We start from the raw sequence: 25801 nt of genomic DNA, 5'->3' as shown, positions 1-25801 counted from the left end.
TAATCATTGGTACGTATAATAAAATGTCTCTGAAGGGAGTGTGGGCTGGAAAAGGTTGAGATAAAACTTCGTGTTATAGGTGTTTTATTATTTAAATTTCTCAGAAAGTTAATGTTGAAATTAGAGTAGATGCAGATAAACTTTATGCATTCCAACTTTACTTCTTACTTTATGAGATAAGACATAATTTGATTTTCTCATAATGCTGGAAGAAATTAAGTTTTTAGTCAATCAGCAATTAAATTGCAGTTTTTATTCAATCTACCATGCTCAGGAATTAAAAGGAAAGTTGGGGTTTGGCCTTGATAAACTTGATCTGATAATACTGAAAATAAGAACTTATTGAAATTCTCAGTGAAAAACAACAAAAAGATAATTTTTTTCTAATCTATTGCTAAAATTCCTTAAGCAAGCTTAACAAATATTTATTTATTTTCAAAATATATTACACTATCTAGCACATGAATAGAAAGCTATTACTTGTATAGCTTGAGTGAGTGGCATTTTTTATTTATAAAAACTTTGTAATGAAAGGAACTGTTTAGTGTCTCCTTAATAGTTAAGTAGATGTGATGAATTATTCAGCACCTAACCTACTTTGGATTTATAAACTCTGATTATGTGAATTATTCTTTTGCATTGCAGCAAAATATTTTGTTCATTTGACAATTCTCAAAATTCTTGTCAAAATAAAAATATTAATTTCATAAATGGAAACACTCAACTCTATGGTAAACATAGTAGAACATTGTGATAATTTTGCAAATTCAGAGTTGATATAACAATATTTGTAAATTAAGCTTCTGATTTTACCAACATTTATAAAAATTATTAACAAGATAATTCAATGGATTGGCTTTTAGATTATTTAGTTTCTGATATAAGAGTTTTATATATTAAAATTTTATGAACCTATTAGGACCAAAACTTCACAAATGTTTATTTCTACACATTAGAAAATGAAATGTATATAAAACAAGCATTTATAGTTTTTTTATTGATTGGATTTAAGAAACATTTATGATCACAAATACATATAAATAAAAAATACATACCTAACATATGTTCAGGTAATTCAATAACTGGAAAGTGTCAATATCAGGTTTAATAAAGATTAAAAGGAAAAATAACATATTGTGATCAGTTAATAGAATAGTGAAAACCAATTGCGGAAGAGTTCATTTTTAAAACCCACTGTGTGTTAGCTATTCAGGATAGAATCAGAATGTTGATGTTAGAGAACATATAATGTCTCATTCAAAGGGTAATACAATCCTATCTAATAAAGAGGGAATATGCTAATTGACCCTCATGCTGTCACAAAGATGGAGCGCCCACAGCCAATAAGGAGGGAACATGCTAATTGACTGCCCCACCCTCAAAGATGGCGGCGCTCACCGCCACAGAGGTGGCAGGGGAGGGCAGTTGTGGGCAACCAGGCCAGCAGGGAAGGGCAGTTGGGGGCGACCAGGCTGGCAGGGGAGGGCAGTTGGGGGCAATTGGACTGGCAGGGGAGCAGTTAGGCTTCTGTCAGGCTGGCAGGGGAGTGGTTAGGGGTGTTTAGGCTGGCAGGCAGAAGTGGTTAGGGCAATCAGGCAGGCAGGTAGGCAGGTGAAAGGTTGGGAGCCAGCAGTCTGGGTTGTGAGAGGGATGTCTGACTGCCAGTCAGACCTAAACCAGCAGTCAGGGGAAGGATTAGGCCTAAACTGGCATTTGGACATCCCCGAGGGGTCCCAGATTGGAGAGGGTGCAGGCTGGGCTAAGGGACACTCCCTCTCCCCCTAGTGCACGAATTTCGTGCACCGGGCCTCTAGTCTATATTATAAAAACCCAGTGGCCCTAACTCTTTAACGACCAAAGACCGGTGTGGGTGGGCGAGGCACGTGCAGGTGGGTGGGGCTGCGAGTGCGACAAGGTGCACATGGGTGGGCGGGGCCGTGTGATTTTGTGCACTGGGCTTCTAGTTAATACATAATAATGAAACCTAAAATTTTAATGCATATGATATTAGGAAAAGATTTTAAAATTTTACTATAATATGTTTCCTAAATTTTTTCTTCATTTTTTTTATTTTGTTAAAAAAAGATTAACAATAAACCAGAGAAAAACTAGTGTTAAATGAAATAAAATCAGCATTGTTGAATTTTTTCATAAATTTATTTTTAATTATGAACTCAAAGGTAATCAATTTCAATTTTTGCCTTTAGTGCAGAGCAGCCTTCAAAAGAACTAATGATTTCTGGAATTACTATACCTATTTTTTTAATGGATACAACTAAATATTAAATATATTCTCTTCAACATTGCTTTTACAAAATAAATTAATTTGCAAACATTAGTTATAGCAATGGAAAAGATGAATTTCCTATATTCCTGAATAAATTATAAATTAATGGGAGTGGAATTTATAAAGAAACATTTTAATTTTTACTTTAAATAATTGTGTTTCAGCATTATTTAGAGTTGGCAGAAGTCACATGGAATCTTTGTCTTATTGCTTGGGGTAGCATGAACCTTTATTGCACCAAGAAACATGGCAGGTATCAATCACATACACCTATAGCATGCACCTTAGCAAACTGGGTGGGAAGCATGTAGGAATGTTTGCGATATATGGGTATTTTTTTTAACCTAGTCTTATTTTATCTTACAAAAGAAAACTTGCAACCTATCTCCCCCCAGTTCATAGTCTCACAGAAGAGGAGGAAAACAAGCCTATGCTATTGATAATAAATAAGTTTAACAGTTTTATTTTAGTTCCAACCACAGAGGTTTAATTTGCTTTTCACACCCATTCTCATGGTTCCATGAAAGCTTTAGCAGCAGCTGAGGTTTCAACTGTGGGGTCAGACTGTCATGGTGGAATGCTTGTTGAACCCCTCTATAAAAGCAAAGAGAACATTTTATAGATATATGCAATTGCACTGTTTCAAAAACTGGCCAATTTGGGATTCTTAGGATATATCCCCAGAAGTGGGATCATTTGGTAAAATAGCAGTTCCATTTTTAATTTTTTGATGAAACTCCATACTGTTTTCTACAGTGGCTGCACCAGTCTGCATTCCCACCAGAAGTGCATGAGCGTTCCTTTTTAACATCTTCACGAGCACTTTTTGTTTGTTGATATATGAGTGATAGCCATTCTGGCAAGTATGAGGTGATATCTCATTGTCATTTTAATTTGCATCTCTCTGATGATTAGTGACTTTGAGTATTTCTTTCGTTTGTCTCTAGGCCTTCTTTATGTCCTCTTTAGAGAAGTGTCCATTCAGGTCCTTGGCCAATTTTTTAAATGGATTATTTGTCTTCATTTTGCTGAGTTGTATGAGTTCTTTATGTATTTTGGAAATTAACCCTTTATCAGATGTTTCGTTGGCAAATATGTACTCCCATTGAGTAGGATCCCTTTTTATTTTGTTGATGGTTTCTTTTGCTGTGCAGAAACTTTTATTTTGATGCAATCCCATTTGTGGCCAAGACAAAATAATTCCACCCTCTTGTTTTTATGATTGCTTGTTAAATATAGATTCCTGGACCAAGGCAGGCCTACTGAGTTAGAATCCACAGTACAGAGACCTGGCCATTGGAATTTTCCTCAGGCAGCCCAGATTGTCAGGCCAGTCGGGAAAACCTGGTGTTAATTCTCTCTCACTTGGCAGAGCAGCTAATCTCAGTTGAAGCCTTCAGTTACCATCCTATTTTCATCCTTTCACATTTTAATTGAGATTGAGAATGCAGTTTATACTATAGTGGCCCCTGGAGATGCACAGGTAATGCATGAGCCCTGCCTGGTTAACAACCTAGAGTTCCTAGTACTCCAGTTTCATCAGAGTTGCAACAGCCTTTAAAAACTGTTGCCTTTGATTGCAAGGTAAAATCTCTCTCTTAGTCCCAGCTTCTGCAACAGAATATCATAAACTAGGTAGTTTTATAAAAAAGACAAGTTTATATCTCAGAATTCTGGAGGGTGGGAAGTCCAAGATCAAGGTGCATATAGATTCATTATCTGGTGAGAGTCCCCTTTCTGGTTCATACACAGCTGTTTTCTCTTTGTGTCCTCACATGTCAGAAAGGGCAAGGGAGTGCTCTGAAACCTCTTTTATAAGGGCACTAATCTCATTCCTGAGGGCCCCACCCTCATCACCTAATCACCTCCCAAAGGTCCCACTTCCAAATACTATCACATTGGAGAATAGGTTTCGATATATGGATTTTAAGAGAACACAATAGCATGTACCTTGATATATCACACTGAAGCCTGGAACCCAACCTGAATCAGTCTCAGTACATGATATTGTATCTTATCTCATGAAAGCTTATTTTATGAAAGTGGTTAGCTTCTTTTAGGGTACTATGGCAAATTCATGATACAGTTCCTTTTCACTAGCTCTCCCTGCACCTCTGCTTTCTATTATTTAATTTTATTTTACAATTTTTCATCTCTTTTTATAATATACTAGAAGCCCAGCGTGTGAAATCGCGCAGCCCCATCCACCCGCATCAGTCTTTGGTTGTCTCAGCATTAGGGCCACAAACCTTTTATAATATAGATTAGAGGTCTTGTGCACAAAATTCATGCACAGGGTGGGGGTGTCCCTCAGTCCAGCCTGCATCCTCTCCAATCTGGGATCCCTAGAGGGATGTCCGGCAGGCCTAAACTGGCAGTCAGACATCCCTCTCACAATCTGGGACTGCTGGCTCCCAACCACTCACCTGCCTGCCTGCCTGATTGCCCATAACTGCTTCTGCCTGCCAGTCTGACTGCCCCCTGACCATTCCCCTGCTGGCCTGATTGATGCCTAACTGCTCCCCTACGAGGCTGATTGTCCCCAACTGCCCTCCCCTGCCAGCCTGGTCACCCCTAACTACCCTCCCCTGCCAGCCTGGTCACCCCTAACTACCCTTCCCTGCCGGCCCAGTCGCCCCCAACTGCCCTCCCCTGCTGGCCTGATTGCCCACAACTTCCCTCCCCTGCTGGCCATCTGTGACCACATGGGGGCGGCCATCTTGTGTGAGGGTGTGGCAGTCAATTTGCATATTACCTCTTTATTATATAGGATTCAATGGTTGGGTTACAGTTATTGTGGTCTTTTATGACCTAATGAAAAATAACAGATTGAAGTTATGGAAGATAATTTTATTGGTGTATTTTATAATTAATTACATATTATATTGATATGTATCATATTTAGGATAATTATAAAATGTAATTACCAGTAGTGAACTGCTACCTAAAGCTATCATTTTGAAGTATAACATCTACTTGCTGATTACTACAACCTCCCTTAATTTGTGGATGAATTATTCTCTGTTCTTTCTGCAGCAAAATTTATTTGGAAGCATTACTTAGTAATAAAATAAAATGTCCCACAATAAAGTCTTTGAAGATAAGATGATTAAAAACAACAGAAGATAGTGGAGAAGGTGGTCATACAATTATTTATTTTCATCAATTAATACTGCCCACGACTTTCCCACTGTGTAAATAAGGTTTGACAATTTAGGGGTTTAATTATAAAATTTTTTACTTTCTTTTTAATTTGAACATGCTAGGAGGTCCAAGGATTGTCAGACTTTCCTTTGGGAGCTTCGCCTCTCTTAGGAGTAACTAGTACATAATCTACTAGTTTTCATTCTGAGAAAAAAAAATAAAAATATGGTACATGTTGAATCAAGTAATTAATATCACTATATTTGATAAACAATGAACTCATGATCAAAAATTATTTTCTCAGTGATACCATTTTCCTATCATTATTGGCTTATGAATGACTAAGGCATAATATAATGTACATGTAAATTCTTTTTTATTTCTATTCTTTTTTTAAATGTGTTTAATTCTAGGAAAACATTTCTGTAAAACAAGTGTGCTGTGTGTAATGCTCACTATTGACCAGACATCATCTTTTGGAAACTAAATTGGGTTTGTAGGCTGAGCGTTCTCATTTAGATCTTTAGCATAGTTTCAGTGCATTAAGCTTATTCACTGTCTGGAGCAGATGGACAAAGAGTTCTAAAATGAATACTAAGCTTTTCCATCCTTTGCCTCTGCTTTCGTTACAGAAACCCTTGAAACACTCATCAGACAAGCAGAGAATTACACCAGCATACTTTTCTGCAACACCTACAGGAACATGGCCTTAGAGGCTGCTGCTTCAGTTCAGGAGTTCTTCACGGATGTGGGGCTCTATCTATTTGGTGCGGATGTTAATCCTGAAGAATTTGTGAACAGATTCTTTGACAGTCTTTTCCCTCTAGTCTACAATCATCTCATTAACCCTGCTGTGACTGACAGCTCCCTGGAGTACTCGGAATGCATCCGGATGGCTCGCCGGGACATTAGTCCATTTGGTAATATCCCCCAAAGAGTAATGGGGCAGATGGGGAGGTCGCTGCTGCCCAGCCGCACGTTTCTGCAGGCACTGAATCTGGGCATTGAAGTCATCAATACCACAGACCATCTGCTCTTCTCCAGGGAGTGTGGCCGGGCCCTCCTGAGGATGCAGTACTGCCCTCACTGCCAGGGCCTGACGCTCAGTAAACCGTGCATGGGGTATTGCCTCAACGTCGTGCGAGGCTGCTTGGCACACATGGCGGAGCTGAATCCACACTGGCAGGCGTACATCCGGTCCTTGGAAGAGCTGTCAGATGCCATGCATGGAACGTATGACATTGAACACGTGCTCCTGAACTTCCACTTGCTTGTGAATGATGCTGTGATGCAGGCCCACCTGGACGGACAGAAATTATCAGAACAGGTAGGCAGCCACTCCATATCAGCTGTCTGATCTTTTAGAACTCAGAGATGAGCCAAATACATAAAGTTTGTTGATTTTAAGCACATGATTATGTACTTTAAAATCCTGGCAGCCTCACAAGATTCACGTTGTTCTTTCCCTCTTCTGAGGCCAGCCCTGAGCAAACCTTGGTGGAGAGGGTTACTTTAGTCTCTCAAATGATTAGTCATCACTGTGCTTGTGTTTTATAAATAAGTTTCACACGAAACTCTTGTCATATGAAACTCCATGGTGGATTTACAAAGAGCAGTCTTTTCTTTTAAGTAAATAGTTTGATTTCATATCATAAATAGTCCTGTGACTATCCTGATAAAAATCAATTATTACCAAAACAGTTGTAGATTCTTTTCTAAATGAAACAACTGAGATTCGCTTTTTAACTTATGGTGACAGAAGGAGGAGAAACTGACTTTAAATTCCTTGAAAATTGACTCGTTAATATTTATTTCTGCCAACTCTAAAGTGATTTATAAGCTATTTATCAAGCTTTGATAGCCAGTCACACATCAATGAATTTAACAAATTCAAAATAAATTACTGGAAAGCCAGCAAATAATGACTTTCTCACATTCCCAAAGCAATCTCTGAGATCTAGTACTTCCAAGTCTAATCTCAGTAAATACATATTTCCACTTTAAGGAATCCATAGAGGTACCTGATATATTTCTGTCGGATGAATTTCAACTAGAAAAAAAAATGTTCTCAATTTCTTGAGAAAATCAAAAGTATCTTCTGTTTAAACCATTAGAGAAACACATGCCTGATGAGATCCAAATCCTTCATCTTTTTTGGAAATTTGCCTCCTGCAAATGTGGATTATGGGGGGGGGGCGGTTTTATTTGGCCCTTTGATAACCTCTCCTGAGACTGAATTGATTGGTAATGATTGGCAGTGGTCAGGGCCAAATCAAGACCCATGAGCCTCATGAGAGATGTCTAAATGTTATGAGGGACACATTAAATAACAAGCTTGCATTGTTTTTGAATAAATGTTTTATAAGACTTTGAAAACATTACATGACTAATTTGTGATTTTATCTTGCTGAGAAATACTGTAATATTAATTGCTTGATAATAATTACCGGTAATCATAATTCTTTCTGCCTAATTTCCTACGGGAGGGAATTTGTTAAATATCTATGAAAGTGTGAAGGCTTATAAAGGGGAATCTGGACCAATATCTCCCAGAACAGTGATCCATCAGGTTTGTGGACAGCTATCATTGGAAGGTTCATCTTTATGGTGAATGACTGTCTGTACCCTAAACTGCTATGTGTGGTACTCTAGAATCTAATGCTTTGAAGAAGGGGAATTAGTCTTAGCCATCTTGGACTTCAGATATATGAAAACAATTATTCTGCCTCTTGGCCTTATATCTTCTATCTAGACTATTCACCCCTATTTTATTCAATTCTTTGATATATGCTTTCTTTGTAAAATAACTCATTGATCCACATAGCTCTGTCTTGCTCTCCTGGAAGACCTGCTGATTCGGAATGGGGTCAGCCAGATTGGAGGGATCCTGGGGGTTGACAAACAGTGGATACTAGGCCTGGATCTTTTCATTCCCTCACCATTGCAGCCAGATGTTCATCTTCTCTCAGTCTGGTGTCTGGAGGATACCTGGTTGTGGCCTCAGGTCTGTGCCAAATGCACTATTTTTTAAAATAAGGAATGGGAGGATAGTTTTCAGAAGCTTTAAGTTATTTCTCAATTTTTGTGTTATGTATGCATTTGCTTTAAGTTATTGAGGTTTCTCTGAGCTAACAGGTCTATTATCTCCATAGCATGAGCTTTTGTGTCCTGGGACTAGGAAAGATTTAATAACACCTAGTGATTATTTTAAAATTTTCTGAAATAATTTTGATTGAATTTTATAATATGTAGCTGTTTGTATGCATTACTGATATGGTTTGAAATAATTCTCCTCCACATTGAATGGGGCAGATTTTCTCTAAATTGGATAATTTTTTTTCTTGATGAAGTTCAGTGATATTTCTGTTGGAGATTTTGCCTCTCCCATTCTACCTGGGTGTGTAATGAATGCAACAAAGCTTTCTTGGTTGGAAATTTTTCAAATGATTTTTAAGTGCACTGATTTTAGCTTCTGCAGTTTGTTTTGGTATATGTGCTGTCTTTTTTTTCTTCAAGAGTTTGTAAATTGATATTTAGTTTATTTGCATAAATCAAAAATCCTTTAGATTCATCAATTAAGAGGTCTCTATTTCTGACACCTTCGATTGCCCAGTTCCATATTTCCACAATCCGTGTTGTTTTCCCCAGGAATAGCAGCCCAATGGCTTGTTTATAGCAGGAGTTCACCTACAGGTTTGATCTCTCTACTGCTAGGAACTCACTCTGCAGGCAGGATTTTGATTTTTTTCTCTCTTTAGTCGTTTTGCACACCCTTATCTTCCATTTTTAAGATTCACATGAAAGTAGCTTTATGCTTCTCTGAAGAATGGAATTGTCCTCCACAGCTTGTCAATGCTGTCCGAAGCAGTTCTCCATGTTTCTGATGGTTTTTGAAGGCTATTTTGTTAGCTACTTGATGTTGAATTTGTTGGATAAGTCTTCTAAGGAGTTAATCTTGCTTGTAATGTCAGCAATCAGCTAAACTTTTATATAGTTAGAATTTTTTTCTTTTCAAGCTTTCTATAGGTCCAATTAATAAACTATAGCTTTCCAGTTTTTTATCCCCAGTCTTTACAGTTACTTATAGTAAGTTCTCAATTTGGCTTCAGTATAGTTTATTTAAGGTCTCTAAACTGTCTTTAAAAAGTGGCAAAACTTCTCAACAATTTTATGTTTTTTTAAAATATATATTTTATTGATTTTTATAGAGAGGAAGGGAGAGTGAAACAATGAGAGATAAACATAGATTAGCTGCCTCCTGAATGCCCTCCACTAGGGATCGAGCCCACATGCAGGCATGTGCCCTACCAGGGAATTTAACTATGACCTGCTGGTTCATGGGCCAATTCTCAACCACCAAGCCACACTGGCTGGGCATCAATTTGATGTTTTTCACCTAGAGGGACAAATGCTCCAGAGGCTAGTTCTTTCTCTCTCCTCACGAACAACATAAACTGATGAACAAAAACAGATCCAGAGACAGAGAAGCATTGATCAGACCATCAAACTTCAGAGGGAAGGGAGGGGAGGATGGGGGTAAGGGGGAGAGATCAACCAAAGGACTTATATGCATGCATAAAGCATAACCAATGGACACCGGGGGGTGGGGGGGTGGCGAGGGCATGAGTGGGGGGGCAATGGGGGGAGAAGGACACATATGTAATACCTTAATCATTAAAGAAAAATATATATATATATATAACAAAAAAACAACAAAAAATTTTTATTCACACAAAAAATTATTTTTAAATAAAAATCAGTTTTATTTGCCCTTACCTTGGTCCCGCCTTTCAACAAACTCTCAAAAGGTCTCAGGTATACCATTTTAGAGTTTATCTTTGGCCTTCTTTAGCCACAACGTTAAGTATATAAGATGTCTATATTTGTTACTTAATCCATTCTCTTAAAACTTTCAGCCATTAGCATTCATCAAAAGACTATTGTTGCCTGGTCAGCATGGCTCCGTGGTTGAATGTTGACCTATGAACCAGGAGGTCATGGTTTGATTCCCAGTCAGGGAACATGCCCAGGTTGTGGGCTCAATCACCAGTGTGGGGTATGCAAGAGGCAGCTGATCAATGGTTCTCTCTCATCATTGATGTTTCTATCTCTCTCTTCCTCTCTGAAATCAATACAAATATATTTTTTAAAAAGTTTTTAAACACGAAATCTCTCACTCTGATGATAAAAACCACCATCTCTCACAGCATTCCTTTGGGAGGTAGGCCTGGGCTAAACTCCCTTGGCACAACCCTCGGTGATGGGCACGGAGCTGCCAGAATCAGCATCACACAGAGCATCATGGCTCCATGGATGGCTCACCTCATTTGCCATGACTCTGTGGCCATCACAGGCCATGTAGCTTTGCACAGATAATTCTCCCCAGAACCTCTCCAGTGCAGGGCACGCCTCAGTGCAGGTGATAGGAATGACAAGACAAACAGAGCCTCTCAACCTTCCCCACATCTTGCTCCACAAAGTCAATAGTCATGGCTCATCACCTGTGGCTTTTCCTGACTACCCCAAGAATAAGCAGGGAAATGTCTTTCTACATCTAATTTTTGTTATTTGAGAAGTTCCTTAATGGACATTTGGAAGCCCCAACACTGGCCACTGATCCTCACCTGAGGATATTTTTCCTATTGATTTTTAGAGAGAGTGAAAGAGAGGGAGGGGGAGAGAGAGATCAATTTGAGAGAGGCAGATTGATTGGTTGCCTCCCTGCTTCCTGTCTCCCACAAGGGCCTGGACTGGGCCAGGGATTGAACCTGCAACCCAGGTATTTATCCTTTACCGGGATCTAACCACAGAGGTTCTTCAATTCACAGACCAACACTCTAACCACTGAGCAGGGCTGGCCAGGGTTGATCCATTTTTTCTTCAATAAGCTTTCCATTTTGTGGCCTTGGAGACCTAATCTAGCCCACAGTGATCAGTAGACTGACTCTTAGTATCCCCTTGGTTTATGTCTAGCTGACCTTGAATGTGTGTGGGAAGGGCAAGAGGCAGTGTAATAAGCCTTGGGCAGGATTTCTGCTCACTTCTGTAATTTCACATTTGTCAACTAAGGAAGAATTTTTAAAGTCTTCACAATTCAAGAATGTTCATTCTAACCATGAGATCTTCCACTCCATTCACATTTTTCCCCTTTGACTGTGCTCACAAGGCCTGCATGGACCACAAGGGCTGACATTAACTCTTTAGCAGCTACCCTTTGAAATAGGTAGAGCCTCCAACTTTTTTTTTCTTTATTGATTAAGGTATTACATATGTGTCCTTATCCCCCCATTGCCCCCCCATCCCCATCCCCACTCATGCCCTCACCTCCCTGGTGTCTGTGTCCATTGGTTAGGCTTATATGCATGCATACAAGTCCTTTGGTTGACCTCTCCCCCTTACCACCACCCTCCCCTACCTTCCTTCTGGGTTTGACGGTCTGATCAATGCTTCTCTGTCTCTGGATCTGTTTTTGTTCATTAGTTTATATGGTCCATTATATTCCACAAATGAGTGAGGTCATGTGATATTTATCTTTCTCTGACTGGCTTATTTTGCAGAACCTCCAACTTTTAAAAATGGAGGCTTGCTCATTTCTTATTCCGTTTTCAGCTACTCTCTGTGTTTATTTGGAGACTAGAATAAGCAGATGAGGCACTCTTGCAATTGGTGCTGCAATTGCTGCAACATTACCCAAGGGAAATGTAAATCATGATAGAAACAGAAACCCAGGAAGGGTGCATGTTAGGATGGGAGAGGATCAGTATTAATATATGGACTAAACTCTTCAGTGACCTTTGAGCTCTTTTTCTCTGTACCCTATGGATAGTCTGATTTGAAAAAGGTACCACCTCATTCCATCAACCAGTAATAGGTGCTTGATGCTGGATATCACAGTTAGAGAAGGAGATGCCCATTTCAAGGTGACCTCCAGGATTTTAAATTAAATTAAATGTTTCAATTACAGTTTACATTCAATATTATTTTTAGTAGTTTCAGGTATATAGCATAGTGGTTAGATAATTATACATGTTACATAGTGATTCCCCTCATATTTCAAGTACCCACCTGGCACTATATACATAGTTATTATAATATTGACTATTTTCCCTATGTTGTACGTTATATCCCTAATTATTTTGTAACTAACAATTTGTACTTGTACTTCTTAACTTTTACCTTTTTTACCCAACCATCTAATCCCTTACCCTCTTGACAACCATCAGCATGGACCTCGAGGATATTATGCTAGTGAAATAAGTTAAGGTGACCTCCAGGTTTTGATCTAGGGATAGGAAACCTTTATCCTCCAACTGGATAGAGAAGGGCTCAAACAACAATTTACCATTGTGCTAAAAATTATGTAGTTATAACTCCCCTCAATAAAGTAGTAAGTATTGAGAAAATTATCCAAAGAATTAAAAGAAGGTAAAACATTACTCTTTCAATTATTTAATAGAGGAAACCACCTGAGTTATCTCTCAGTATATGTGTTTTTTTTTCTTTTTTAGTTATTGTACTTACTATAAGGGCTATATGATGTTCTGTAAAGTTAGATGTTAATTTACAAGTAGTTTTTGTCCTATTGAATTAATTTTGTCTGACTGAGAAAACAGCAAAGTTACCATTTTATTTACCTAAAAATATTAATTTTATATTTTACATCAAACATTGGAATAATATTCCAGTGTTCCTTTTTTTACTGACTATAATGCTAATCTCTGGTATTCACCGTTCAAATGGCTTCATTGTGCTGCTTATTCCCTCATTGAATTGTACAAATTGAACAAATCTTTCACAACTGCTCATTATAGGTTAGTTTCAGAGTCGTATTTATTATTATTTTTTTGAAAATTATACTTTGACCTAATACATTGAGGGGAAAAAAGTCACTAGAGAAATTATTGCTCTAATGGATAGTATTTTTTGGTAGGAAGTGGCAGAAACTCAAATTCATTTAAACTCTCCTAAGGAAGGGGGTGACTATTAGACCATATAACTAAAACGTTGAATGGGCCCTTGCGAGTGTGGCTCAGTTGGCTGGGTGTCATCCTGTGGACTAAAAGGTTGCCAGTTTGATTCCTTGTCAGGGCACATGCCCAGGTTGTGGGCTCCATCCAACTTGATCACCAGTGGGAGGCACATTGAAGGTAGCCGTTTTGGTGTTTCACTCTCACATTGATGTTTCTCGCTCTTACATTGATGTTTCTCTCTCTCCCTCTCACTTATGCTCTCTAAAAATTCAATTAACGTATTAAAAAATAAAAATAAATAAAAAATCACGTGGTACAGATAACTGAATGTCTGACCTGACCTAATTCTTCATAAATGTTATCAGGATTCTTTTTTTAAAAAATATATTTTATTGATTTTTTACAGAGAGGAAGGGAGAGGGATAGAGAATTAGAAACATTGATGGGAGAGAAACATCGATCAGCTGCCTCCTGCAACCAAGGTACATGCCCTTGACTGGATGTGCCTGCAACCAAGGTACATGCCCTTGACTGGAATTGAACCTGGGACCTTTTAGTTCGCAGGCTGACGCTCTATCCACGGAGCCAAACCAGTTAGGGCTTTATCAGGATTCTTGGTTCTTCTTTACTTCTCAGTGAGGCTTTTATCTATGTTGGTTTGTTTCTGAGGCAGGCTGTCACCACGTGGTAACAAGCAAATAAAACATCTAAACTCATCATCTTCCAGTTTAGCAAATAAAAATAGGATTTATTTTTCATTACTCACAATGCCCTAAGCTCTTGCTCATTTCTCTGGTTTGGGGCCTTCTCTTCTCCCTGGGGCATCTGTAGACTCTATGACCACTCTTGGGTCATATTCCCACCCTGGAGCCAGGAGTGGGGTCAACTGACCTAAATATGTCAACAGAGAAGTAGACGGCTGTTCTCAGAGAACGAATACAGGGCAACAACCAAAACAGAAAACATAAAGAAATATTAAACAAACAAGAAATGAAGAAGTATACTTTATATTAATATACTTTTTCTCGGTACCCTATGGGTAGTCTGGGTACAGAGAAAAAGTAGGGGATGAGGAGAAAGCCCAAATCTGCCTTCCGTGCTTCAGGGTTCAGGGCAGAGTATGTGGAAACATCGGAGGACTTTGGAATTTGGCCGTTTGTAGTAAGGGGCTTCAGCCCTGGGTATTCCTGCATAAAGGACCTTTTCCCTCTGAAAGGGTTTTGGTGCCAAAGTTCTGGTCATGTCTCAGGCCTTTGGTTTCATGAGAAGAGTGAGTCTTTAGTTTCAGGTGCAGCTGGAGGTCAAAGTTCTCTCTTCTGAAAACACTCCAGATGCATGACTTGCAGGGTTGGTCTGTTGTCTCTGAACAACTGGATCCCATTGGAAACTGGAAAGGACCAGTTTGAGCTGGTTCTGTAGTTACAAATACACAAATTAAAAATAAAACATCGTAGAAATAGAAAACTGAAAAATGTTAGCAGTATTCTATAATTCCAAGAGCACAATGAAATTACTGGAAGCATTTGCTTTAAAATCAGAAATAAGACACCCCTGCCAGGGATTCCACTCTCCAAGCTCAAGTTTACATGGAGGCACTAATTAATACAATTAGATAACACATCAACAAAAAGTAACCCAATGAAAATGGGCAAAGGATTAAACAGACATTCTTCAAAGAGGTGTACAAATAGCTACTAAAACATATGAAAAGATGTTCTCCATTATTAGTCACTAGAAAAGATTTTCTACATCATTAGTCATGCAAATCAAAATCCCAAGACAGTAGGATACCACTTCACACCACCTAGGATGGTTACAATATAAAAAACAATTGAAAATAACAAGCCTTGCTGAGGCTGTAGATACATTTGAACATTCATGAATTGCTGAAGGGATTGTAAAATGTTGCAGCCATTTGGAAAACAGTTTGGTAATTCCACATAAAGTTAAGTATAGAGTTACCATATGACCAGCGATTCCAGACCAAGTTATATATCCAAGATAATTTAATACAAAAAAACATATAAATATTCATGGCAGCTTTATTTATAATAGCCAAAAAGTAGAAATGACCTGTGTTCCTCAACTGATGGATGGATAAATGAAATCATTTTTAGCCAAACAATGGAATATTATTGGGCAATAAAACAGGAATGAGTTACTGATACATGCTACAATATGTTTGGAACTTGCAAACATTATGGTATGTGGAAAAAGTCATAAAAGACCACATATTATATGATTCTGTTCACATGAAATGTCCAGAATAGCAAATCCATTGAGACAGAAAGCACATTAGTGGTTATCAGGAGACTGGGGCATGGGGGAATGTGGAAATTCCTGCTAATGCCTATAGGATTATTTTTGTGAAGGGAAGCGATAAAAATATTGTAAAATTGCATAGTGGTGAGGGTTATACATTTCTCTCAACATAATACCATTCACTAAACTTCACATTTCAAAAGAGTGAATTTGATGGTACATGAATTGTATAACAATAAAGCTGTTATAAGAAGTTATAATGTATAATTTTGAAAATTGACTCATACAAATGGTAAGCCAGTATATTCCAGTGAATCATTTTCATTTATCGCTTTATTCTTTAGTTGACATATGCTTCTTGAGGCTTTGGGAACTCAAAGAGACAATGTGTCTTCTCATTGTCATCCAAAGGACACACTAAAAATGTCTTTAGAGATATTTTATCATCAGTGCTGCAACTTCTCTCAGAGACAGATTTGCCGCTTGTATTAAAAGTGTTGTTTTCCTCACAGATAGTAAATTTTTACACCTTGAAAAACCGTTTTGCTCATTCATGACATTTCTAGGTCAGATGAAAATGAATAGGAAGATAATCTCATTCATTTATCAAACATTTAATAAAATTGTATTGAGTGCTTGCAGTGTACCAGGCTAGACATTGGGTATATCCAACTGGGTATGCAGCTGTCCCATTGGAATTTACAGTAGGCTAACTCACTTTTCATAACCATTTTAGCATGTCTAGTCTATTCTCCACACAGAAGTCAGAATAATCTTTCTGGGCTATAAAATAGATTATGCTTATAAAGTTACTATTATGCAATAGCGACTTCCTATTGGCCTTAGAATAAAATCTAAACACTTTTATATTAACCTTTAGAGCTTTGCACTTCTGGTCTTTACTACTCACACCGCTTTGAATAATTATCTGCTCTAGTTGTTTTGGAGTTCTCTTGATTCCATTAGCATGTGGTCCTCTCTCTTAATTCTTGTCAGTTACATTTTTCTGGAACTAAGCTTCAACTATGTTGTCCCCCCTCTTTCCCCCTCTTTCCCCCCTGCCCCGCAAACCTTATCTAGACAATTCCAATGCCGCTCTTCATTTTGGTCTCATCTTAAATACTACTCACTCAGGGAAGCATTCCCTGGCCTCTGTAGGAAAGGTGAGCTAACTTTGTTATATATGACAGTAACATTATACCTTTTCCTCTACAGCATCTTGCATACACACAGTTATTTGATTATTTGTTTATATTTTATATAGAATTGTATGTGCCAGAGGGCCGAGACCATCCATTGTGTTCATCATGGTATACCTAGAGTCTAACAAATTGTCGTGATGGACATGTGAGTTCCTCCATGAGTCTACAGTAAATCTGGCCTTTTGACTGCATTTCCTAGACTATTGAATTGTCTCCAAATTGACTTCTCTGTTCCACCTTGGACTTATTTGTGTCTAAATTCTTTGTCATGGTGTCTAAGGTCCTCTGTGCTGTGATACCATTAGATTTCACTTATCCATATTATTTCCCTTTTCCTGACCCATCCTTCCTTACATTCATGTTTCAGATTAAAGTACTTCACCCTTTCCCTTCAACTCCATGGGAACCTGAATATTCTTCCACAATGTGTACCTCACTCAAAAAACTGAAAGTTTGTCTGGGAATTTACTGGATCTTTTTCATGTCTTTATAACCCCAGTGCCTAATAAAGTATCTGGAAATGTTTGTTGAACTGAAATGACTTCCTAACTTCACAGTAGAAACTTCTTGATTAATACATGGAATTAGATTTAATTTCAGGCATTTACAATTTTTCATTGAATCTTAAATTACTAACATTTCATATCTCCATGAGAGCACAGCAAGACAATTGTGATAATCTATGAGTCTCTTAATGAATGCACAAAATGCTTCCATTTCAACTTTTATGTAGATAAATACCCTGGCAGTATTAATATTACATCTACATTTATCTTAAGCCTAGTCAAAAATCCCATTTATCAAATGTGATTATTAGAAATAAAGGCAGAACAAAAATAATAAACATTAAAAACAAATCTTGGTACATTTACATATAATTTACATAATTTGGGGTCTGGTCCTGCACAGAGATTAAAGTTGCCTTAATTTCATAGGTGATATTTTAATGGAACTTTGAGTGATGATAACATTTAGGCAAGAAGAAGAGTACATTTTTTTTTGAAAAGTACAGGGCAACTTCAGATACTATGAGTAACACAGTTTAGTTAAAGCACATAGTGTTTGAAGGGGAGTGCTGGGAAATGTCAAGATTCAGCTGTAAATTCCCATGAAATGCTTGCTTGTGCTCATTAGGGAATGGGAGGAACCAAGAAGGCTTTGGATTAGAGAAGCAGTATGGTGGGAACTGTGCTTTAGGAAGGTCAGTCTGGGAGCGGGAGGGAGAGGACTAGAGTTGGGAGAGTGTTGGAAGGAATGTCACGAAGGAAGCTCTTGCCTCTTTCCAAGGAAGAGCTGATGAAAGCTCACTCTAGGGCAGTGATGGCGAACCTATGACACGCGTGTCAGAGGTGACAGGCCAACTCATTTTTTTGGTTGATTTTTCTTTGTTAAATGGCATTTAAATATATAAAATAAATATCAAAAATAAAAGTCTTTGTTTTATTATGGTTGCAAATATCAAAAAATTTCTATATGTGACACAGCACCAGAGTTAAGTTAGGGTTTTCAAAACGCTGATACGCCGAGCTCAAAAGGTTCGCCATCACTGCTAGGGCGACAGGAATGTCCGTGAGTGGAGGGGAGAAGTAAAACAGGAATGCTTGGGACCTGATGAAAGAAGAATAGCTTGTTTTGAACTTTTTAAACCTCTAGCTGATGCCATTTCTGGAGCATCTTTAGACATTTTCAGCTTTGAAAAAAGTGGTGAAAATGTGGCCATATTCATTTATTCTTTTAAATTTTTATCTAATTATTCCCTTGAAAAGTATTTACTTTTACAAGTAGAATTCTTATTCCCTCAATAATGAAATGGTCAAGTTTTGTGTCTCTAGGGGTATTATTTAGCCTTTCAACGGCCCCTATTCTTTTTTTTAAAAAAAATATTTTTATTGATTTTAGAGAGGAAGTGAGAAGGAGAGGGAGAGAGAAACATTAATAAGAGAGAATCATTGATTGGCTTCTTTCTGCATGTCCCACACTGGGGATCAAGCTGCAAACCAGGCTTGTGCCTTGACCAGAATTGAACCATGACCTCCTGGTTCCTAGGTCGATGCACAACCACTGAGCCATGCCTGCTGAGAATGACCCCTATTCTTAAACTTGATTTCAAGTTGCTTCTCTTTCCTTCCCTGTGGTTTTGCACCACCTGAATATGGAATTGTACTGGCTGGGTGGCCCTTCTCTTTTTGTAACAGAACCCTGTAGTTCATAGAATATTATACTGTCTAACTCACAGGGTTTAAAATATCATAAAGCTCAATGATCACATAAGGAAAAATGAATTCCATCCCCCTAGAGACCATATTGAAAAACATAATTGAATCAAAATTTGCTTAGTATAACCAAGTTAATATCTGTTGTTTAGAATTCTATTCCATCCCCATCCCATCAGCCCCATCAGCCTCAGGTTGGAATTCCTTCTTTTTTTTTTTTCCTTTTTATCAATGATTCAGAGTTTGTCTAAAACCTTCTCTGTTGCCTCTGGTTCCAAGTGATTTTTCTGCAGGCTCCTATGCAACTTACTGCTTATAATATTTTTTAACACATAGCTTACTCCTTACAGAGACATTGCTTATACTGTATTCAAGTTAACTTTATCAATTTATTTTTGTCATTGGAAATCTTCCCTAACTAGGTTATAAAATCCTTAAAGACAAGAAATTATAGACTTGGCAAGTGTGCTCTAATTCTAGATTTTATTGCCCTTATCAATAAAAATTTCTTTATAAAGAAACTTCTTTAAAGAGAAAAAAAAACATATGTATATAGAGATTTTTACAAAATTCTCACTGCTGCACTAAGTATGTCTATTTTTCCAAAGTCAAAAGATGAACAGAGCTTATAAATATTTGCTTAAAGCTCATCACCAGTGCTTGCACCATCTCTGAAATATGCATTTCACACTTCCTACCATTCCAGCTTACTTATTCTTATATTTCTTATCCAAAAATTATTTTATATTATGGAAATTTTCCACATATTTACTCTCTTCCCTTATTTCTCTCCTTACCAGGATCTAGCTTCTGCAGTGCATGTGAACATAATTCTCATTAGCCATGGATAATTGCAGAAGTCCGGGTTATTTATTTAAATGACGTCTCCATGGTGGCACTCACACACCTTGAAAAATATCTCACTTATTTTATAATAGAACCCTCTTGGATCAAATGATCTGAAACAGGATCTCTGCCATTAAACATGCAATTGTGTTGTAATAGCTACTGTCATAAAACAAAACAAAACTGACTTGACTCCATGCATTCTCTAGGTTCTGCCTCATAAATTTGCTCTCCCTTTACTGCAAAACTCTGTGGAAGATTGGTGTATTTTCAGTCTTTGCTTTCTTATTTCTTTTTATCTCATGTACTTCCACCAATCACTGTGCTTTGTGCCATACTTCTCCACATAGACTACACTTTCACAAGTCTTATTTCTCATAAGATAATTTTTAACCTATTTTACATGACTGTCAGTCACTTTGGATATATTTGATCATTTCCCCTTTTTAAAAAACACCATCTTCATTCGTATTTTGAGATAGTTCACTCTCATAAGATTCCTCTTCTCTGAAAACTCCTTCACAGAATCTTTTTCAACTTCTCTTTGTCTCCACTTGTAAATGTTGGAGTGACCATCTATCAGTCTTGAGCTCTCTCCTCCACCTGCACCCATTTCCAAGTACATGTTGACAACCACATTTATGTATCTTGCCTGACCTCACCCTTGATCTTCAGCTCATATAACTTCTAGCCTAGCCTACTGGATAGCTTTTCTTGCATTATTCATAGTCATACTCATAAAAGCCAAACATTTCCAAAGAGACTTTTATTTTTCTTCCCAAATTCATTCTTCTCTATCTCACATAATGACACTTCTATTTACCCAGATGCTTCAGCCTAAAATTACCAGAAGTCATTCCTGAATTCACTGGTTCTCCATCCTCAAAAACTGCTCATTCCACCCATTATAGTCAGTTATCTATTTTTAACTGAATAACATTCTTTAAGACAGAGGTTCCCAACCTGTGGGTCACGACCCCTTTGGGGGTCGAACGACCCTTTTACAGGGGTCGCCTACGACCATGGGAAAACACATATATAATTACATATTGTTTTTGTGATTAATCACTATTCTTTAATTATGTTCAATTTGTAACAATGAAGTTGGGAGTCACCACAACATGAGGAACTGTATTAAAGGGTCGCGGCATTAGGAAGGTTGAGAACCACTGCTTTGAGACATAGTATATTTAACCTTCTATTTTTAGTTTTCCCTGATCTATATATCAGTGGGTTCATTGCATTCCCATATCTTAGAATCATGTCCTTCAAGCAACAGGTGCTCAATTTATTGATTGACATTGCTATCTGTAGTTAAAAACAAGGACTAAAATACACATTTTGACTTTTAGTCTTGGCAACTTTCTAAACTAATGTGGAAATAATTGAAAATAAGGAAGATAAGAAGGAAGGAAAAAAAGTAAAAGGATGGAGGGAAGGAGGTAAAGGGGGGAGGGAAGAAAGAAGTAAGAAAGGGGAGGGAAGAAAGAAGTAAAAAAGGGAAGAGCAGAAAGAGAAAGATGAGAAATAATTGATTACCTTGGTCAATTTTTAGTCTCTCCCTACTCTTGACTATAAGACAACTCAGAATAAACTAGTTCACAATTCTGGGCTTCTTTTCCTTTTCTCATTTGATCACATTGGCACTGCAACGCCAGTCTAATAGTTTTACATTAAAAAGTGGATTTTTATGAATATTCCATAGAGCTAAACATTTTTCACTTCAGCCTTCAAGCTGGCTTTTTCTCTAGGAGTCCCAAGCAAAATGATTTGAATGGACCTGCATTAAGTTTAATTAATGATTGTGAATAGGACTGAAATGCAGAAGCTCCCTCTGGTGGTTTAATTTGCAGGTGTGCAAGAATAGTGATGCAGAATCAAGCTCTTGCTCTCTGTGGGCCAAATACAAGATTGTAGAACTATTTCTGCTTCTCCCCATCCTCCTTTTCTCCTCCTCTTCTTCTCCTTTAATTTTAAATATAAAATGAATTAGAGTGGCAACCCTTATGAAGATAACTACAGAAATGCAGATGCAGATGCAACTTCTGGAAAATGAAAAGGAAAGACAAAGAGAAACCAGTCTCCCAAAGCCTCACATTCTGTGGCTCCAAGCAAACACTTTAAAATTTTCTCATCTTTATTGTTGAAGGTACTACTGTTGCCTCCCCCTATTTTAGTTACTTTCTCAAGTAAACACTTTTTAAAAAGTTTATTTACTCTTTGCTAATTACAGCGTAGACATATCTCTAGCCCTTGCAAAGTGGTGACAGTAGGTGTTTTCTTCCCTATGTAACTTTAACATTGTTTTATTTGCTTTTTCCCCAGGAACTGGGCACCTTGTACAAATTTACAATTCTCCTATGGATAAATTATATTTAAAGGAAGTGCTTCATAGAGCCTTAATAATTTATAACCTATTATAATATTCCTGTTGCAAAACAAGAATGTTCTAGTGTTTTAAAAGCGGTGTTATGGTTATCACTGCTATATTTTTCCCATATCTGGCTTATGGAATTATTTGTACCTTGAACTTCTAAGTAGCATATGTTTTATTTGAATAGTGATTATTCCATAGTTTTTAGAGTGTTATATTCTAAAATTGCTTATTTTTTTTATTTCCCTGAATACAAACTTAGCAAAAGCTTTTATAATAATACTAGAGGCACAAAAATTTGTGCACTCGGGGGAGTCCCTCAGCCCAGCCTGTGCCTTCTTGCAGTCCGGGACCCCTCAGGGGATGACCACCTGCTGGCTTAGGCCCATTCCCCAGGGGATTGGGCTTAAATTGGCAGTCAGACATCCCTCTGGCAGCCTGGGAGCCCTCGGGGGATGTCCACTTGCCAGCGAGGAGCAGGCCTAAGCTGCAGTTGGACAACCTTAGCGCTGCTGAAGAGGCAGGAGAGGCTCCCACCACCACCGCTGTACTGGCAGCCATCAGCCTGGCTTGTGGCTGAGCAGAGCTCCCCCTGTGGGAGTGCACTGACCACCAGGGGGCAGCTCCTGCATTGAGCGTCTGCCCCCTGGTGGTCAGTGTGTGTCATAGTGACCAGTCATTCCCAGTCATTCTGCTGTTAGGGTCAATTTGCATATTACCCTTTTATTATATGGGATAGAGGTCTGGTGCATGGGTGGGGGCCAGCTGGTTTGCCCTGAAGGGTGTCCCAGATCAGGGTGGGGGTCCTGCTGGGGTGCCTGGCCAGCCTGGGTGAGGGGCTGATGGCTGTTTGCAGGCTGGCCACAACCCCTTCAGAGTGTGGGTCCCTGCACTGGGGTGCCTGGCCAGCCTGAGTGAGGGGCTGAGGGCCGTTTTCAGGCTTGCCACAACCCCTTCAGGGTGGGGGGTCATGCTGGGGTGCCTGGCTAGTCTGGGTGAGGGGCTGATGGCTGTTTGCAGGCTGACCAAGCCCCCAGCGGGGACCCTCACCCCATGAGGGTGTGGCCAGCCTGGGTGAGGGGCTGATGGCTGTTTGCAGGCTGACCAAGCCCCTCAGTGGGGACCCTCACCCCATGAGGGTGTGGCCATCCTGGGTGAGGGGCTGATGGCTGTTTGCAGTCTGGCCATGGCCCCCGGCCACCCAAGCTCCCAGTGGAGGCTGGCTGGAAGCAGGTATCTGGGGTCTATTTATCTTCTATAATTGAAACTTTGTTACCTTGAGTGGAGGCCACAGCTGGCCAGGGCAGGTGGGAAGCTTGGCTTCCTCCATCGCCCGGGCAACCAAGCCTCCTGCTTGCTCCAGCTCCGTGGCTGCCGGCCGCCATCTTGGTTGGGTTAAATTGCATATAGTAGCTCTGATTGGCTGGTGGGCGTGGCTTGGGCATAGTGGAGGTGCGGTCAATTTGCATGTTTCTCTTTTATTAGATTAGATACTGTCACTATGCCAGAATTCTAGTCATCATGACATTGATTTTTCTCACCAAAAATAACTTTGAATGGGGAAACATCTTGGTTGCTAATGGAAATTTTTAGAATATATTCTATAGTGGCTCCTTAAAGTTCAATTTTGTTGGATTTCACCTCTTGATCATATATTTCTATTATATTATTATTTGTGTTCAATTCATATTGTTTAATTATCATTTGTTTAATAGTTTATCAGTATTCATTCAGAGTGTTATAATTTCATTGAAGTATATGTTGCATTATATTGAAAAATATACTAGGATCATGTTTTGGGTGGAATCTACCTGATTCAAATGTTGAATTCCTGTTATGATATAGGAGGACACTGTGATATGTATCTATAGGATTAGAAGATATATATCTTTTTTAGACAAAACACTATGACATATGAAGAACATTAATATATTTGATAATATAAGGGAGATAAAACAGGATTTTTATAATGTTTTCATGAGTTTTTCATATCTACTTCCTCCTTTTATTAATTGCATTCTATTACAGTCATTTAATTCATGTATCAAAGTATGATTAAGCTACAAAAAAGACTATTGATGTTGTTAACAACAAGCCTGATTCAGGCATTGCATTAGTCGGGGTTCTCCAGAGAAACAGAACTAATAGGAGATATATCATCAATATGTCTATATCGATCTCAGTATATAAAGATATTTGTTATGAGGAATTGGTTCCATGATTATGGAGGCTGAGAAGGCCCACGATCTGCTCTTTCAAGCTGGAGACTCAGGTATACCCAGTGTGAGTTCAAAGGCCTGAGAACCAGGGGTGCTGATGGTATGAATCTCAGTCTTGAGAGCAGAAGAGATGATACATCCCAGTTCAGGCCCTCAGTGGATTAGGTGATGCCCACTCACATTGGGTAGGGCAATCTACTGAGTCCACTGATTCAAGTGCTAACCTAATCGAAAGCACCTTCACAGACACATGCAGAAATAATGTTTCATCTGGGCACCCTGAGACCAGTCAAGGTGACACATCAAATTAACCATCACAGTTATGATGTCATCATTAAAGCCAATATTTATCAATTGCCTCCCAAGTGTAAAGCACTGAAGAAGATGATATTAACATTTATAACAACTTTTAAAGGGCATTTATAAAATACCCTTAAAATATCACTTATTCTCTAAATATCACTTATTCTCTAAATATCTTAATATGCAGTTTCAAAGATCAATGTGGATTAGGAAGGTTTTAATTTGAGCCATGGATTTCAGGTGCAACTACAAATCAGTAGCATTTTAATACTGAAAATCTGATGTTTTGGAGAAAATATTGAGGATTCATACATTCAGAATATGTAACATAAGTTAATTATAAAATTTATAATGAAACCTGACACACCTTTGCTTTTTTAATCCTATTAATCAGGTATTTGATTAGACCAAATTGTTTTGTTGTGATAGTTTTTAGATGAGGAAGTTGCCAAGTATTCTTTTTTACAATGTTATTTAAATTTTGTAGAAGAGAGAAAAGTCCTCCACTGCTACCTCATGAAATTAGAACTTGGAGTTCTTTTCATAGTGCAGTTATTCTGGTTTTCCTCCTGAAACCAGGTTAGAAATCAAGTTGTCTAGTATCTCTAATTCTTATTTTCTCCCCTCTCTATTAATCCTCTGGAATCTTCAAGGTAGTAACTGTTGTGTTTCCTCTCATCTGCTTCCACATTTGTAGGAAAAATGGGACTCTATTGTCTATTTATATATCAAGATCATTTTCAACCCAAATTATTCTATTCATGTAGAACACTTAGGAACCAGGAATTACATAATGTGAATACCTCATAATAAACATATGAATAGTAAGACCACTGATAGGCCTAAAAAAGAGAGCACTGATTCAAAAGTAAATAGACTCGCCCTAGCCGCTTTGGCTCAGTGAATAGAGTGTGTTGGCCTGCAGACTGAAGGTTCCCGTGTTCGATTCAGGTCAAGGGCACATGCGTGGGTTGTGGGCTA

At 38.3% G+C, this 25801-nt stretch overlaps 1 protein-coding gene across 4 annotated transcripts in view; it reads left to right on the top strand.

The window, feature by feature from the left end:
* GPC5 (glypican 5) overlaps positions 1 to 25801 on the top strand; it is a 1289857-nt gene that overhangs the window by 263030 nt on the left and 1001026 nt on the right. For all 4 annotated transcript variants that reach the window (XM_070408838.1, XM_070408837.1, XM_070408839.1 and 1 more), the window contains exon 3: positions 6064 to 6758. In XM_070408838.1, the coding sequence (XP_070264939.1) occupies positions 6064 to 6758 (695 nt within the window). The remainder of the gene's footprint in view (positions 1 to 6063; positions 6759 to 25801) is intronic.

Source organism: Myotis yumanensis, unplaced genomic scaffold (assembly GCF_028538775.1).
Source record: "Myotis yumanensis isolate MYYU_CA2020_CCGP unplaced genomic scaffold, mMyoYum1.0.hap1 SCAF_3, whole genome shotgun sequence".
Classification (NCBI taxonomy): Eukaryota; Metazoa; Chordata; class Mammalia; order Chiroptera; family Vespertilionidae; genus Myotis; species Myotis yumanensis.
Note: the sequence above shows the minus strand (reverse complement) of the source record. Positions and strands in the feature narration are given on the sequence as shown.